Source organism: Myxocyprinus asiaticus, chromosome 5 (assembly GCF_019703515.2).
Source record: "Myxocyprinus asiaticus isolate MX2 ecotype Aquarium Trade chromosome 5, UBuf_Myxa_2, whole genome shotgun sequence".
NCBI lineage: Eukaryota > Metazoa > Chordata > Actinopteri > Cypriniformes > Catostomidae > Myxocyprinus > Myxocyprinus asiaticus.
Window position 1 is genome coordinate 9,086,136 of NC_059348.1, and position 18,295 is coordinate 9,104,430.

The 18,295-nt window shown below is 39.3% G+C and overlaps 2 protein-coding genes across 4 annotated transcripts in view; both read right to left on the bottom strand.

Annotated features, from left to right (window-relative positions):
• LOC127440828 (gastrula zinc finger protein XlCGF8.2DB-like) overlaps positions 1–18,295 on the bottom strand; it is a 63,241-nt gene that overhangs the window by 42,578 nt on the left and 2,368 nt on the right. Inside the window, exons 1-2 of one of the 3 annotated variants that reach the window (XM_051697777.1) lie at positions 11,232–11,358; positions 3,294–3,924 (exon numbers count right to left, since the gene is read on the bottom strand). The gene's annotated coding sequence lies outside the window, so the exon portion shown is untranslated. Of the gene's footprint in view, positions 1–3,293; positions 3,925–11,231; positions 11,359–11,629; positions 11,662–18,295 lie in introns of those variants that run through there. The other 2 variants (XM_051697778.1, XM_051697779.1) reach the window with 2 other exon arrangements.
• Positions 1–18,295, bottom strand: part of LOC127440568 (zinc finger protein 585A-like) — a 44,583-nt gene that overhangs the window by 9,846 nt on the left and 16,442 nt on the right. Inside the window, exon 6 of the mRNA XM_051697245.1 lies at positions 5,248–6,257. Within this exon, the coding sequence (XP_051553205.1) occupies positions 5,248–6,257 (1,010 nt within the window). The remainder of the gene's footprint in view (positions 1–5,247; positions 6,258–18,295) is intronic.

Consider the following 18,295-nt stretch of genomic DNA (forward strand, 5'->3'; position numbering starts at 1 on the left):
TTGGCGCCTTAATGTATCCCTTTTGCAAAATCCTGAATTTCAACAAATGTTAAAGGCTGAAATCAGTGTTTATATGGAGACCAACTAGTCCTCGGTATCCTCTGTAGGCGTGGCTTGGGAGGCACTTAAGGCGGTTCTTAGGGGTCGGATCATTCAGTATGCCTCATTCATCAAAAAATCCAAAGCACGAGAACTCGTAGAGTTGGAAGGAAATATTAAAAGTGCAGAGGCAGAGCTATGTCATCTGATGGCCTCAGAGAATCGACCCAATTGCAATATAGATATAATACTATTTTGTCACAGAAAGTGGAGTTTTGGTTATTCAGGGCAAGACAGTCATACTTTGAGTCAGGGGACAAAGCAGGGAAGCTTTTGGCTAGATATATAAAGCAGAGAGAGTCTTTTTCTACCATTCCCTCAGTGAAATCTGCTGGTGGTGAAATTTTTACATCAGCCATTGATATTAATAATGCTTTTATGGATTTCTATATTGATCTTTATAGTTCCACATCTTCATCTACTGATGAAGATATTAGAAACTTTGTGGAACCATTAGATCTTCCTAAACTGATGACTGAGCAAAAAAACTCTCTTGATTCTGAGATAACCTTGGAGCAGCTTTACGAGGTAATTAAGTCCCTACCTACTGGCAAGGCTCTGGGGCCAGATGGTTTTGCTGCAGAATTTTTTAGATCCTATGCTACAGAACTGGCTCCACTTTTGTTAGAAGTTTATACTGAATCATTAAAGAACGGAAAGCTTCCTCCAGCCATGACACAAGCCCGGATCAGTCTGATTCTTAAAAAGGACAAAGATCCAAGCGAGTGTAAAAGTTACCGTCCAATCTCCCTGATCCAACTAGATGTAAACATTTTGTCAAAAATTTTGGCTAACCGATTAAGTAAGGTTGTGACATCTCTTATACATATAGATCAGGTGGGGTTTATTCGGGGCCGCAGCTCTTCTAATAACATTAGGCGCATAAGCTTCTGCTTCACGCAGATGATATTTTATTATTCATCTCCAACCCTACTAGATCTATGCCTTGCCTCCACAGAATTATTAATTCCTTTTCCAAGTTCTCAGGATACAAATTCAACTGGTCTAAATCCGAAGCTTTGGCTTTGACAGCGTACTGTCCAGTAACGGCCTTCCAGCCGGGCGCCTTCCAGTGTCCCAAACAGGGAATTACGTATTTGGGAATATTATTCCCAGCAAATTTGTCTGATTTAGTCAGAGTTAATTTTGATCCCTTAATAAAAAGGTTTTTGAATGATGTGGACAGGTGGGCTTCATTACACTTATCGATGATTTGGAAGGTTAATGTAATTAAAATGAATTGTCTTCCAAAATTCAACTACCTGTTACAATCTCTCCCTATAGATGTCCCCCATTCTTATTTCAAGCAATTTGATAGCATAGCAAAGTCCTTTATTTGGAATGGTAAGCGTGCCAGGTTAAATTTCAATAAGTTACATAGGCCGATTGACAAAGGTGGGTTAGGCCTACACAAGATTTTGTTTTATTATTATGCATTTGGTCTCAGACATTTGGCTCATTGGTCGCTTCCACCTGAGAAAGACCCTCCCTGGTTTTGTATTGAAAAGGAAGCTCTTGTCCCTATCTCGCCTCTGCATAACCTTTCGATCAAATTAATCTGAGAAGTTAAGTCACACCCCGTTATTTTGCATTTACACTCGATATGGACAATAGTGTCCAGAGTGTTTAATTCGGATATTTATTTAAACGTAGCCTCGAGCATATGGCAGAACCCTAAACTATGCATTAATAAGTCCCCTTTCTGTTGGTCAGATTGGATTGTGAGGGTGGTTACTACACTCGGTGACCTATATGAGAGTGGAGTATTGAGACCTTTTGAAAATTTGGTTCAAAATTTTGCAATTCCCAGATCTCAATTTTATATGTATTTACAGCTGCGCCACCTACTCTGCACTGTTTTTGGGAGTGGCACGCAACCCCTTAGTGCAGCAGATACTCTGGGAGTGGTGATTACTGCTTTTGGAAAAGATCATGAGGCATCAGTGTATTACTCCCTGCTAATTCAGATTCTGGGGGACGGAGCTTTAAATTCCCTCAAAAGATTATGGGAGGAAGATTTAAATTTGTTTTTGAAGGAGGGAGTGTGGGCTAGGATTCTTAAAAACATCAAGTCTGCATCTAGAGATGCAAGGGTGTGCCTTATGCAATTTAAGATTCTACATAGATTTTATCAGACCCCTTCTAAATTGTATAGACTTGGTCTTAAGGACACTCCCACCTGCTGGTGATGCCATTTAGAAGATGGAGACACCACCCATGTTTTTTGGGGGTGTCGTAAGATACAGGAGTTCTGGTTGAGGATCCAGAATTTTATGGCCGACGTATTGGGTACTCGGATCTCCTTTTGCCCCAGGCTCTGTATTTTGGGTGACGGGGCGGACATTGATGTAGGAGATAAGTACATGAAGAATTGGATCCTGGCTGGTGTTATGGTGGGCAGACTGATTATCCTTAGAGGATGGAAGTCAACTGGAGCCCCCTCGTTTCGTAAGTGGTGCGAGGAGATGGACAGGGTGGCAATTTGAGAAGAGTTGTCATATAGAAGGCTAGGCAACATGGATATGTTCATCAGGAGGTGGGGCAGCTATTTGGCCTTTTTGGAGGGCTTTCGGGGAGGGACAGTGGAGGGAGATGTGTTGTTTTAAATGTGTATGTTGTAGCCTTTTTGTTTTTGAACATATACTTTTTTTAAAATGTATTTCTAAATATATTTGTGTGTCTCTGTCAATTGTATTTGACCATTGGAGTATATGTTTGTGCTGGGGTGGTTAATGTTCGGGAGGAAGGGTTGTAAATAATATAATGTGATTCCAAATATTGTTATTTTATTTTTATATATTTGTATTTTTTTTTATGTCTTATATGGAATCAATAAAAACTTTTAATAACGAAAAATAGTCCAGTCTCAAATGTCTCATTTAAAGTGGATACATGAATGCAGGCAGGCTTTAAATGAGTTGAAGGAGATGAAATGATGATGAATATAAATAACAGGTCCTTTATATTCCAATTAAACCTCAAGAATAAAATTCTCCAACAGGCCAGTCATACACAAAAACTCCCAATACAAACTATACAAGACAATTTAACAGACATCAAAAGCTGTTTCAAACAATCCTGCATCAAACAAACATTTCCATTATACAACACAATTACTCACAAGAGAAACAGAGATTAAACAATACAAAAAAAGGTAACCATACGAGTATTAACATATTTAAATATCAACTTACATAAGTGTTGAACAAAATAACTTTCCTCAATCAGGTTTTTAGATGAACTGACAAAAACAACATGAACATACAACAATACTTGCATCTTCTTCTATCTCACATTTCTACACAACTGTGTGAAATACTCACTGGTTATCGCCCTCTGGAGGTAGGGATGAATATTATACCCATGAGAAACAGTCTTTAATGTTTTTTTATTATTTTTTTTATTTTTTTTACTTCCAATTATCAATCACAATAAGATATATATTTGCAATGGCAAATCAAGCATAATAAATAAACAATAAATCAAGGCACACACATTAAAATATGCAATATCACAGTTGGTACAATTACAATGCAAATGTAACAAAACTAAAATAATTAAAAAAGGAACATAAAGAGGGGACTTTGTATTCATCTAACAAATTAAGATATTGTATAATTCTGGCAAATTTGCAGGCCTGTTTACTTTTCATCAGTGTTGGGAGTAACGTGTTACAATGTAATAGTACATATATAACAGAGAATGGGGAATGTATGGATGTTTTACAGACAAGACAACAGGGACTACAAAAAGTCGTCATCGTCATCTGGCTAAGAGTCTCCGGAAGAGAATAATATGGACATTCCAGAAACCTCAGAATTAGTGCTGTCAATCAATACATTTATTAAATTGTGATTAATCACATATTTTTTGTAGTTAATCACAGATTTTGAAAGTGCTGAAATTTGGCACTATATTTACTTATTTTCCTGTCAAAATGCTTTATTAACATTTTCCAAACAAAGCCTTTCACAGTATAAAGATAGAAATGCACTAAAATAGCACCAATTCAATTAACGTTAAACATTTCCCAAAGTCTAAGTGGAAGTTTGACTAATTGGTTGCATATTTATTGCAATGGACATTAAATCTCTTAAACTCTCATCCTCCACAATATTAATCAGCTGGCCGACTGTGGCTATCCGCTTTCCTACAGCAATCGTGGAGCCACGTTCATGATGCATGACAGAGCATCAATGCCAACATCAAGAACTGCTTTGAACTCAACATGAAGAGCGCTTGCAGACAAAAACGTCTCATTCTTCGTTTTGGTGATAGTTAAGACTTAAGCCATTAAACAGTACCTTACTTAGGCTGAAAAAGAATTGATTTCTATCATAAGTCCCATCTAGGCTAGTTTTGGAAAAGAAAATAGCATTTATAGCTACTTTCTCCATCATTGTATCACTGACAGAAAAGCGCTGTTGTGTGTTTGTGGTGTGTGTGCAAGTATAATGACTCCGCAAAGGTCTCCCAACAAGTGTTTATGCTATATTGACGATAACGCATTAAACTTTCATTAATTGCATGTATTAATGTGTTAGTTCTGACAATGCTATTCAGAATACATCTAGGGAATTTACCAACTTGGAGAGACTGACCATATAGGGAATGATAAACTGATTAGATTTTTGATTCAGCGTCGATTTAGATTGTCTATGCAATGTCACTATTGCTCAGCTGATATTGTAATTTACTTTACAATCTCTTTTTACTTTTGTTGATAAAAGTATTTTAACCAATAAAACGGAGGTATTAAGGTTGCATACAGCCTCTCGACACTTTAATTTTGAGTATTTGAGTCTTTGGATTGAAGAACATTGAGCAAAAGGAGATCTCTATCCAGATTGTAAATAACAAAGGCCTAGTTGCTTATAATTTAGGGTAGTCTGACTATCTTTATCCACCCTGATTTAACAACAGGATAGAAGGTGTGTGCACCATGCAGCACTGGTTATACAAAGTTATGATCATTTATACAGTATGCATAAATGCTTTTCTGCATTTTTCTGTCCCTAACCTTTGTGGTTCTTTATTTATGACTTTCAAATTACAGCCACCAGATCTAGTGAACTGAATGAAGTTGAAATGACTAGTGAAGACTGAAGTGTTACAAAGTGTTGACCTGGAAATTAAATTAGCTCAAAATGACAGTTTTGGACAACGCTTTTTTAAATGAATCTTCAGACTACTTGACTGAGTGAAACTCTTCCCACATGAAGTACAGTGGTATGGCTTCTCTCCAGTATGCACTCTCACATGTGCTTTCAGGTGTCCTGATGTTATGAAACTCTTTCCACAAAAAGAACACACGTGAGGCTTCTCATTTGCATGAGATATCAGGTGTAACTTTAGCTGTGATGCACCGATAAATGTCTTGCCACACTGATCACAGTTAAATGGTCTTAATCCAGAGTGATAACGCAGATGAACAGAGAGATTGCCTGCTTGTGTGAAACTCTTTCCACAGTGAGAACAGGCGAAAGGCTTCTCTCCAGTGTGAATTCTCATGTGACGCTGAAGATGTCCTTTTCGTGCAAAACTCTTTCTACATTGAGGACATGTAAAAGGCTTCTCTCCAGTGTGAATTCTCATGTGACGCTGAAGATGTCCTTTCTGTATGAAACTCTTTCCACACCGAAGGCATGTGAAAGGCTTCTCTCCGGAGTGAAGTCGTAGGTGACTCTTAAGGGTTGCTCTCATTGAGAAACTCTTTCCACACTGAAGGCATGTGAAAGGCTTCTCTCCGGAGTGACGTCGCAGATGACTCTTAAGGTTTGCTCTCACTGAGAAACTTTTGCCACACTGAGAGCAGGTGAAAGGCTTTTCTCCAGTGTGAATTCTCATGTGCCCTTTAAGATCTCCTTTTTGTGCAAAACTTGTTCCACACTGATGGCATGTGAAAGGCTTCTCTCCAGTGTGAAGTCTTAAGTGAGTTTTAAGGTTTCCTTTGTGTGTGAAACTCTTTCCGCAGTGAGAGCAGGTGAAAGACTTTTTGACTCTTGTTCTTCTAGTTCTTTTTCTTGAGAAATAATTTTCAGTCTTTAAACCACTAAAAGGCTCTTCACTGTTTTTGAAATAATCAAATGTGTGATACTGATGGGGTTTATCTTTCACGTCATCAAGTTCTTGACTTTCTTCTTTTACTTCTGTCATGTCTAAAATGAAAACATTTTTTCATTTTCAGTTAAAAAATACAATTGAACCACTATTTAAAGGCAGTAAGCAGCAAATGCCAAGAATCTACTTTGTGATCTTTTATATAACGAAAGTTCATACTCTCATGAAGATTCTGGTATTATTTGTTTGTTTAAAGCTGCACTACACATGTAATATTTTTTGGTTAACAATGAACAAATTGCCATTATTGAATAAGTACTTAAACAGTCAGTGTTCAAAATGCTGTTCAGATCAGTTAAATACTCACACAGTTCAGGACAGCATCGTTGCAGTCTTGTTTACCTGTTTATCTGTTAGCCGTTTGGCAAAGTTGTTTACCTGCTGTAATGCCTGGATATGTTTTCTGGTAGGGTTGTTGAAGCTTATATTGTTTGTCATGCTTTTATGAATCAAACATTGCTTGTGTGTTAATCGATCACGATGTATCTATATTGTCTGGGTAAGTTACTGTTACATGTTTAATATGTATGACTTCTGAAACTGACTTCTTGTAATTGTTAATTGCATATTTAAGCATATTATTTTTATGTTTAACAAAGTATATTTTATTCCCATCATTGAATCCTTGTTTTACGTTTTAGGTTTACGGTGTTATTGTGTGCATTGCATAGACATACTATTGTTGTAACTGAGGCTGGACAATATAGCATAAAAATAATAAAGTCTTTTATTGAACTCATAAGCCATATCACAATTTTAACCTCTTAAATTGAAAATTGTAGTACAATTCAAACATTAATAGTAGGTAAAACACTTGAATAATCATATTAAGATATACAGGTGGAGGCTGAGGAGAGACTCCTGTTCTCTATTTAAAAGTGCTTTGGGTGTAGTGTCAGAAAAACGATTTAAGTGGAAAAATATGCAAAATCATTTAAATTTGTAAATAAGAGTGTTGTTTATTTTTATCAAAGCAAGTAATATTTCTGTTTCAAATGTTTAATCGTATAACATAATATCAACATGAAAATAGCACGTTATGACTCCGGCTCCAGTCATGATCACACAGGCGATGTGCAGTTAAACACAAATTAGGAGATTCATCCGCCAGAAGTAAAGTGTCAGAATGTTTGTGTGCTGTTCCAGGATTGAGCTCATCCATCAATATACCAGTTAAAATTATATACTTGTAAAAAAATTGTCAACCTATACAAATCTGAGTATTTTTTGTCATGGTTATGCTAAGCACCGCTGTCCTACCTGTGTTTGTTCTGCCTCTATCCAAAAGACAGAAGTGATCATATTAATGTTATCTCAGGAATTATTAAACAACTATTTTAAACGTGAAATTATATCTAATGAAGTCGCCAAAAGGCTATACACGTTTTGATTATTGGTTATAGTGACATGCTGACTTACACGTCTTCTCCAAAGATCCATCAGGTATATTTGTGGTTTATATAGGGATATTGTTTGGTTCATTGGTCTGTTGGGTCGGATTGCATTCTCACCACAATCCAGAGTTTGTTTGTAATCTGTCAGAGACCACCTTGTCCATGTGGTCTTTCTGGAGCAGTTTTGGGTGTGATTGCCACGTTCATATGTGCCTAAACGAACCGAACTAAAGGAGAAAACGCATCAGGTTCTGCGCAACCATTGGACTCAAGATGGCGCCGAGTATGGCTGCTGCGTTGCGAGCTCCGACACAACATTGTAGTGTTTTGTTTGTTTTGTTTACAGTTCTTATGTTTTTTGTCTTGGATGTTGTCTGCCTTATTGTCTACGACAGACAAACACTTTTGGACATTGGTTCTGCAATTACACACCGTAAACCGGACTTCAAATTCCTCAATGCCGACCAGCTGTTTACAAACACGCCAGCGGAGCCCTTTGTCTGGGCAGCCCGGCCGCGAAAACGCAAAAGGAAAAGGGGAAACAGAGCCGGCATTCTCATCAGAGTAAGACGTCGTGTAAATCGACCCCCGCTACCCAGTATTCTACTGGCAAATGTTCAGTCTCTGGACAACAAGCTCTGCGAGCTGAGAGCGCGGATCTCTTTCCAACGAGAGACGAGGGACTGCTGCATAATCTGCCTTACGGAAACTTGGATGTCTGCTCAGATTCCAGATTCAGCCATTGAACCCGCGGGGTTCTCCGTGCACCGAGCGGACAGAGCAAAAGACCTCTCAAGTAAAAGCAGAGGTGGTGGTGTATGTTTTATGATCAACAAATCCTGGTGTGATCAGAGGAACGTACATTCTATCAAGTCTTTCTGCTCTCCTGATATGGAATTTCTCATGCTTCTGTGTCGACCATTCTGGCTACCGAGGGAATTCACAGTGGTCATTATCACTGCTGTGTACATCCCGCCACAAGCTGACACAGACCGGGCACTCAAGGAACTGTATGGGATTATAAGCAAGCAGGAAACCGCGCACCCTGAGGCTGCGTTCATTGTGACCGGGGATTTTAACAAAGCCAATTTTAAATCAATCGCACCAAAATACCACCAACACATTAGTTTTCACACATGAGGGGACCGGGTTTTGGACCATTGCTACTCTCCCTTCCGGGACGGCTACAAATCCCTCCCCCGCCCACCATTTGGCAAATTGGACCACTCTTCCATTCTGCTTCTGCCTGCTTACAGGCAGAAACTGAAACAGGAAGCACCCACCCTCAGAACGATCCAGTGCTGGTCGGACCAATCAGACTCTACGCTACAAGACTGTTTTGATCACGCGGACTGGGAGATGTTCCGGTCCGCCTCTAATGACGACATCGAGCTTTACGCTGATAGCGTAATGTGTTTCATCAGAAAGTGCGTAGAGGACGTTGTTCTGACCAGAACAATACGGATCTACCCGCACCAGAAACCTTGGATTAACAGCGATGTTCGCGCTGCACTTGATGCGCGGACCTACGCTTTTAATTCCGGGAACGCGGAGGAGCATAAACAAGCCAGTTATGCCCTCCGAAAAATCAGAACAGCAAAATGTCAGTACAGGAACAAGATTGAAGGACAGTTTAACACCACCAACTCTAGAAGCATGTGGCAGGGAATTAACATCATCACGGACTTTAAAGGGAATAAAAACTCTGCTGTGAACACCGCTGCCTCTCTCCCAGATGAGCTAAATACTTTTTATGCTCATTCTGAGGGAAATAACACCGCCCTCGCGGAGAGAGCTCTCGCGGCCAAAGCTACAGAGGTTAGTTCACTCTCCGTCTCTGTAGCGGATGTAATCAGATCCTTCCGATGGGTGAACATCCGAAAAGCCGCAGGTCCAGACAGCATTTCGGGCCGCGTCATCAGAGCGTGCGCGAACCAACTGGCTGGTGTTTTTACGGACATTTTCAACCTTTCCCTCTGAAAAGTCCACCATTGTGCCTGTTCCAAAGCAATCCAAAATCACTTGCTTAAATGACTGGCGTCCTGTTGCTCTGACCCCCATCAATAGCAAATGCTTTGAGAGACTAATCAGAGATTACATCTGCTCTATGCTGCCTCCATCACTAGACCCAAGAACACTTATGTGAGAATGTTGTTTGTAGACTACAGCTCCGCATTCAACACCATAGTGCCCTCCAAGCTTGATGAGAAACTCTGGGCTCTGGGCTTAAACATCTCGCTGTGCAGCTGGATCCTGGACTTCCTATCAAGCAGACGGCAGGTGGTTAGAATGGGCAGCAACATCTCCTCATCACTGACCCTCAACACTGGAGCCCCGCAGGGCTGTGTTCTCATCCCACTCCTGTATTCCCTGTACACACATGACTGTGTGGCAACACATAGCTCCAATGCCATCATTAAGTTTGCTGAAGATGGTGGTAGGTCTGATCACTGACAATGATGAAACAGCCTACAGAGAGGAGGTGCACACTCTGACACACTGGTGTCAGGAGCACAACCTCTCCCTCAACATCAGTAAGACAAAGGAGCTTGTGGTAGACTTCAGGAGAAGAGATAGAGAACACAGCCCCATCACCATCAATGGAGCACCAGTGGAGAGAGTCAGCAGCTTCAAGTTCCTGGGTGTCCACATCACTGAGGAACTCACATGGTCCATCCACACTGAAGCCGTTGTGAAGAAGGCTCATCAGCGCCTCTTCTTCCTGAGACGGCTGAGGAAGTTTGGAATGAACCGCCACATCCTCACACAGTTCTATACCTGCACTGTAGAGAGCATCCTGACTGGCTGCATCTCTGCCTGGTACGGCAATAGCACAAACCGCAAAGCACTGCAAAGGGTGGTGTGAACTGCCAGACACATCATCGGAAGTGAGCTTCCCTCCCTCCAGGACATATATACCAGGCGGTGCGTGAAAAAGCTCGGAGGATCGTCAGAGACTCCAGCCACCCGGGCCATGGGCTGTTCTCACTGCTACCATCAGGCAGGCGGTATCGCAGCATCAGGACCCGCACCAGCCGACTTCATGATAGGTTCTTCCCCCAAGCAATCAGACTTTTGAACTCTTGATCTCCCACGATCAAAATACATCAGCACTGCACTTTATTACTGTTATATCTCACACCGGACTGTCATAAATTATATTATTATTATATTATATTCTCTCTTAACAACACACTGGCAACTTACTATCAACCGACAGCCTGAATGTCAATACAGTACAATACAACCTACTGTACATTTTAAATATACTATATATACTTTATTGTATAATGTGTATTCCATATTGTGTGTATTGTATACTGTCCATTGTATGTTATTATTTGTATATTGTGTTATGTGTAATTATGTGTATATTCGTTTTTAAATTGTGTTGTAAATCTGATGTTTATTGTAAATTGGTATATGTCTCATCACTGTCACGACTGCTATGTTGCTCGGAACTGCACCCAAGAATTTCACACACTATTGCACTTGTGTATATGGTTGTGTGACAACAAAAGTGATTTGATTTGAACAAATCCTCTAAACAAGCCATGTGTGAAAACGGCCTTAATGTCCCTCAACAGTCTTTATGAAGGATCAAAAATGAACACCAACCTCTTTGTTCCTCAGTATCTTCATGTTTCATTCTGCATGATTCTGTAATACTGATGTCTTCACTCTCCTCTTTAAACTCTTCTTTAACACACTGCATTTTTGCAATAGTAAACTTCAGTTGTTACACTTGCAGTTGTTCCTCTTTATATGTAGAATGTTCTGAAAAAAAAAAAAAAAAAAAAAAAAATATATATATATATATATATATATATATAATAATAATAATATATATATATATATATGTATATATATATATATATATATATATATATAAACCATGCAAGTAAATTTAACATGCATCAAAAGCTGTTTCAAAATATCCTGCACCAAACAAACATTTCCATGCAAAAAATACAAAAAAGGTACCCTTACGAGTATTAAAATATTTAAACCATTACATAAGTGTTGAACAAAATAACTTTCCTCAATCAAGACTTTAGATTGGATTGACAAAATCAGCATGAACATACAATAATACTTGCTTGTGCATCTTCACACTCCTTCTCTCACATTTCTACACAACTCTGTGAAATAGTCCTTATTTATCGCCCCCTGGAGGCAGGGAGGAGTCTTACATCTTTAAGAAGAAAAAAAACATAAACAGGCTTGAGACAGTTACTCAAAGCTTTTCTACACAGTACATGTATGTGCCATTTAAGGGGAAAAACATAAAATAAACTCAGAGTTGCAGAGTAAGTTTAGGTTGACAAAACCAGATAGAGACAATCTGGTTTAGATTGGGATCAAAAGTAATAAAAGTCTGTTAAATCAAAGTTTAAACCTGAGTTCATCTTAACCTTAAAGCACTCGAACATGACTGAGCGTGTTTACATGCATGTTCTTACACAGATTAAGCTTAATAAGCTGTGGTGTAAATGAGAGCGGCTTTCCTTTATTGGTGTAAGGTCAGAAATGGTTTGGGAGTAAACCGGTCTCAGCAACATGGAAACATTGGCTCAACCAATGCCTGTGATGCCAAACACCCTGTGAGTGTCCATAGACTGCTATATTCTAGAATTTTCCTCCGTTTCTAAAGTGTTGCTGCACTCACTTATTTATCTCTGGTTTCAATTTCCGTTTCTGTAATACATACTAATGATTTAAATGCTTACTTGGTGCATATTGTAGAACTTAAATTTCTTGTACATTTTACACTGCTCATATGGCTTTACCTGTCAAAATAACTTGCTGGAATATCCACCTTTTTCCTGCACGCATTAGTGTTCCACGATTTGCCTGTTTTCAATTTCCGGTCTTCAGTGTTTTCATTTGCATCTGCGTATGTTCTTAGCGGGTAATGTTATGTTTAAAGCATTACATTTGTATAAAAAAAAAAAAAAAAAAAAAAAAGTGCACTATAGTGACTCCCAGAGTCGATATGACAGTGTTTATTGACAGTGCCTCACCTGAGTGTGTCACAAAGCGATGATCTGGGGTTAGTTATATTGATATCATCAACTATTTTAGCTCAACCTTACTTAGCTTCAGTGGGTAACCAGGGGAGAGTAAATTGTCTTAAGTAAATTGTATAGTACATTGTAGCATTTGGTAACATTATATTTCGTGATTTATCATACCTAATAGGTGTAACTATATCAGATTTTATTAATTAAAAAAAAAAAAATAGGAAGTCATATTTTGAAATTCAGGGGCATTTTTGTCACAAGCCCCAATTAATTTCCAACCCTGGCTCACATTGTTGGGCTTATCCCTACAGTCTTAGAACAGAATTTTCAAAGGGCATGATTCTCTCTGTTGGTGCACAAGTGGCATTCTTGACTTTGGAAGTATTTTGGAAATATGTATTGAGCTGGATGGTCACATATGCTTTGTCATTGAACTGTTCATGGCACACTTTGTGGAGCATCTCATTCAGGGACAATTGTCAATCACTCCCAGAACATTCTTCCAGTATTGAAGTGATTATTTTATGTTTCATCTGCTTACTATGACTATAAACTTTGACAGATACTGTATAAATGAAATAGGTGTGCTGAGATATGATACCTCCCATTATGACTGTTTTTGTAAAACAAAACAAAACAAAAAAATACATGGGCCTGTTCTTCTCACTAAATCAGAAATCTTGGGAGATACAGCTTTGCCTGTAAATAATGTTGATAGTGGAGCAGTGTGGGGAGTATTGAATGGAAAGGGTGGGGTTGTGGGAGATATACATGAACATTAAAAATTAACTGAAAAAAATATTTCAAGCTTGTTAGGCTGTACGTGCATTTTTCTAATATTGTACTTTTCATTTATAGTTGCACCCTGTAATTCATGAAGTAGTTAAATATGTTATGATTAAAAGTGTGTAAGGGTCAGATATGTGTGTAAGAAGGCAAGATAGCAATAGTGAATCTGTACTGCATATTTTCACTTCTTGTACAATTTTGCTTCTTTTCAGCTAAGAGAAGTCCATTATGTTGCTATGAGTCATCCTATAAGACAGCAAAATCGATTTAAAATATCCACCCCCCCCGCCCTCCCCCACAACCAAACCTTGGCCTGAGAGGGTAATTTGTTTTACAATTTAATCATCCTGAATTCATAACCCGTTTGTGTAATATAAGATACAAGTTTTGTTCAAAACTGATTCTGTCCACTTACATTCAACCTTGAATACCTGTAGCCTACTATCTTGTAGAGGGGATTACCTGATCCTATCATGATTCCACAGTTCTCCCATGATGTGGAACTTCTACTCATGGAGCCAAATTGTAGGTATGCTAAGAAACTGTGATGATGGTTTTTAAGTGTTTTAAGTAGAGCTGTCAAAATTATTGCATTAACTTATGTGATTTAAAATGTTTAATTTTTCTTAATCGTGATAAACGCATTTACCGATTTGACATTAGATTCTGACATTTACTTGAGCTCCGTGCGAGTTCTGAACACTGGCTGGAATAGGGTGGAAACATTTGCGATGAGTCTGCCTGAGGTAATACACTGACACACACACACCACAAACACACAGCAGTGATTCTGTCAATGATCTAGTGATGGAGAAAGGACCTCTTAACACTATTAGTTGTACAAAACAGAAATTAAGTGCCTGCAGCCTATGTATGGCACAATTTAATTACCACAGAAGCACGTCAAGTCTTAACTATAATGCAAACCGAGAATTAGCCATCTGCAATCGCTTTTCAAGTGGAGTTCAAAGTGGTGGAAAAGGTTAATCAAGCATTATTGTTTAGAGGAGAGTTGCCCCCTCTCTGGGGCCCCAAGAGCAGATCAGCAGCACATGTTGGCTGGTGTCAAGACCACCTTGGCACAAGGACGGTACAGGTGGCGGCATGATCAGATCCTGCAAAAGCTGGCAAGACCCAAGTGGTGTGTAGAGTAAAGGCAAACACAGACCATGACACTCCTCAGAGGAAGATCATTGACTTTGTTCAAAAGGGACCCGCCCATGTGCAGGACTCTGCCCACTCAGTCGTTTCATTTTAATTTTCAGCTGTGTTGTAAACTGATCCCAAGACTGCTGGAGGTGTACAAAGCAGCAGAAATGTCTGGGAGAAGGCCAGAACTTAAACAGATTTTGACAAATTGCAAGTGCCTTGACAAATAAGCAAGTGAAAAACATATATCAGGGTCTGATAGCTGGAAAATGTAATTAAATACATGTAAATTTATTTAAACTAAAGATCCCCACCATTATTTGGAAAGCTGCAAACACAAATTAGCTTAGTGATAAAAAATAGTAAAGCATCCCAGTGCAGAATATCAGTACTCTTGAAATGCCTCTTGGACAATCAAATTCAAGGACTGATAGTATCTGTTGTATAACTGTTAATATTAATACATGACACCATTCAGTGGTCAGATTTGTCTAAATAATGACTGGACATCTGGTAGTAAAGTAACAATATAAATACCAACAGGTTCATCTGTTTTCAGAGACTCTGTGATCTCTTTCTTTTTCCATAATAACATTTCAATGCAAATAAATATTTCATGTCCATTATTTTATTTGGTAGGTAGCTGTGTAATAAGCGGTATAATGTACAGTCCAGTACAGTGAACGACTACCCTGTTGAAGTTCTTTTTGTGATAACAACCGGCTGACTGAACCTTATCCCTTACTTATCATGCCGATAGTGGATTTACCACTAATGTTTTTGCTAATAATTACTTATGGTATATTTGCTTGCACCATTATCTCCCTCTGACAGCTTGTGGATTCTTTGTTCATGCAGTCTCAAGTGTCTATGCGCATAGCATGTGATGATGCTTTGATGTCAATGCACGCAAACCGCACTGCAAGCTGAACTCAGTGCTGCTCCAGAGATCCCTGAAAATCAATTGTCAGCAGTCTGCCTGGAGAAATAACGCAAAAGTGCTTGTCAGATATGCAGCGGTTGTTCTGCTCTCTCCAGTGCCACTGGAATGTCAGGTGCATTCAGTTCTTTTGCCTTCTCCACTTCAGGCATCCAAAATGTAATCTTCCTCTGATGCGCACAAGTTATGTAGGACACAGCAGCTGCTAACAACTGCTGGAACCCTTGATATGCTCACTTTCACCCTCTTCAGCAGACACCTCCATCTCCCATATAGCTATTAAAAAGCACATTTAACAGTCATGTGTGCACAGCTCAGTCGGTAGTTGAAGTCCCTCTCTTCTCTGGTTGGATGTCAATTGTCTGGAAATCCCTTCATCAGCCAGCTGAAGAAAGGGTATACATGGTCACCAAGAAGCTTAATAGGGAACTGTGCACCTTCAATTTACAGTGTGACCTACGCAGAGAAACAGAAACAGACACAAATGAGGTATGGTACTAGGAGTCTCAGAAACTGTAGCACAAGTAGAAGTGAATATGAAAATAATCTGTTAAACTGGCAGAACACTGACATTCCTGTCTTGCAGGAAATCACGCACAGAACAAGCAGTATTGCTGGTGGCACTGTCATGCTGGACTGTCATGTCAGGATGAGCCTGCAGGAAGGGTACCACATGAGGGAGGAGGATGTCTTCCCTGTAATGCACAGCATTGAGATTGCCTGCAATGACAACAAGCTCAGTCCGATGATGCTGTGACACACCGCCCCAGACCATGATGCATCCTCCACCTCCAAATCGATCCCACTCCAGAGTACAAGCCTCTGTGTAATGCTCATTCCTTCGACGATAAATGAGAGTCCGACTGTCACCCCTGGCGAGACAAAACCATGACTCGTCAGTGAAGAGCACTTTTTGCCAGTCCTGTCTGGTCCAGTGAAGGTGGGTTTGTGCCCATAGGCGATGTTGTTGCCGGTGATGTCTGGTGAGGACCTGCCTTACAACAGGCCTACAAGCCCTCATTCCAGCCTCTCTCAGCCTATTGCGGACAGTCTGAGCACTGATGGAGGGATTGTGCGTTCCTGGTGTAACTTGGGCAGTTGTTGTTACCATCCTATACCTGTCCCGCAGGTATGATATTCGGATGTACAGATCATGTGCAGGTGTTGTTACACATGGTCTGCCACTGCGAGGACGATCAGTTGTCCTTCCTGTCTCCCTGTAGCGCTGTCTTAGGCGTCTCACAGTACGGACATTGCAATTTATTGCCCTGGCCACATCTCCAGTCCTCCATGCAGCATGCCTAAGGCACATTCATGCAGATGAGTAGGGACCCTGGGCATCTTTCTTTTGGTATTTTTCAGAGTCAGTAGAAAGGTCTCTTTAGTGTCCTAAGTTTTTATAACTGTGACCACAATTGCCTACCGTCTGTAAGCTGTTCCACTGGTGCATGTTCATTAATTGTATATGGTTCATTGAACAAGCATGGAAAACATTGTTTAAACCCTTTACAATAAAGATCTGTAAAGTTATTTGGATTTTTACAAAATCATCTTTAAAATACAGTGTCCTGAAAAAGGGACGTTTCATTTTTTGCTGAGTTTATGTACAGTATTGAGTAGGGGTGTAAAAAATATTGTATCGTATGATACAATGCTCACGATTCAATACCATATATATCTTACGATACATAAACAAACACAATATAGTGTAATTAAAACTAATCAGCGCAATATTGATAGCTGCAGAACAGTCTCTTACCACGAGAGGTGGCAATGAGCACTCACAGGACATCAGAGCACCAAACTTACAGTACATAGGTGAGAAGGTCGATGACAAATGGCAAGTAGATTGTATTGTAGCAGTACAGCTTGTCAAATCTGCCAAACAACGATGAAATGTCCTGGTGCTACAGTACATCAAACATGTCGTTTTATTTACGCCGGCATCACCGTACAAATCTGTGGATTTGTGAGGCAGAAACAGCAGCAGTAAGTTTAACAGCTGCCTCTCCCAGCCAACACTGAGCATGACATGCACAGCAACGCAAATAAGTTATGAGTCATAACTATCAAAAAACAACTTATTCAAAAAACCGGCAACGTAAGAAACCTGTGATTACATGAGACTTATAATTATCTGCTTTTGACTTCGAAATGTAAACAACTTTGGGTACAACACGTGCGCACATGTTATAAGCCGGTAATAATGCTGGAAAAGTTTACATGCAAAGGCAGTCAGGTTCATTGTATCATGTTGATCAAAATCAAATTATTTGTGACATATTAATAATACATGAATTGAACCCTAATTTAATTCACTATTTTTATGTGAAATGCTAAATATCTAAACATTCATAAAACAACATTTACTTGACAAGCAAAATGGCATAAGAAATTACGTCTAATTAAGTTTAAGAAATTCAGTCTATATAGTGAACTTCATGCTTAAAATAAGAAGAAAAAAAATTGCCAATGGGGTCAGAAAAATACATTTGTTTTCCCTTTTAATTTTTTTTTATTTTTCTATCTCATTGGCAAATAGGAAGATCTCACCAGTCAGATTTCTCTCAAAACAAGACTTGATATCTTAAGACATTTTGCATGTCAAGCAAATATTAGTGATGTGCGGAGCGATTAATTTCACTGACGTTTAAATGTAAATTTTGGAGTCGACTAGCTGACTAGTCTAAAAGGAAGAAACCCTCAGAAAATTGTGTGTTTATGGGACCCATGAAAAATATGTCATTGTGTCAATATGTCAATTCCTATAGCCAAATCCG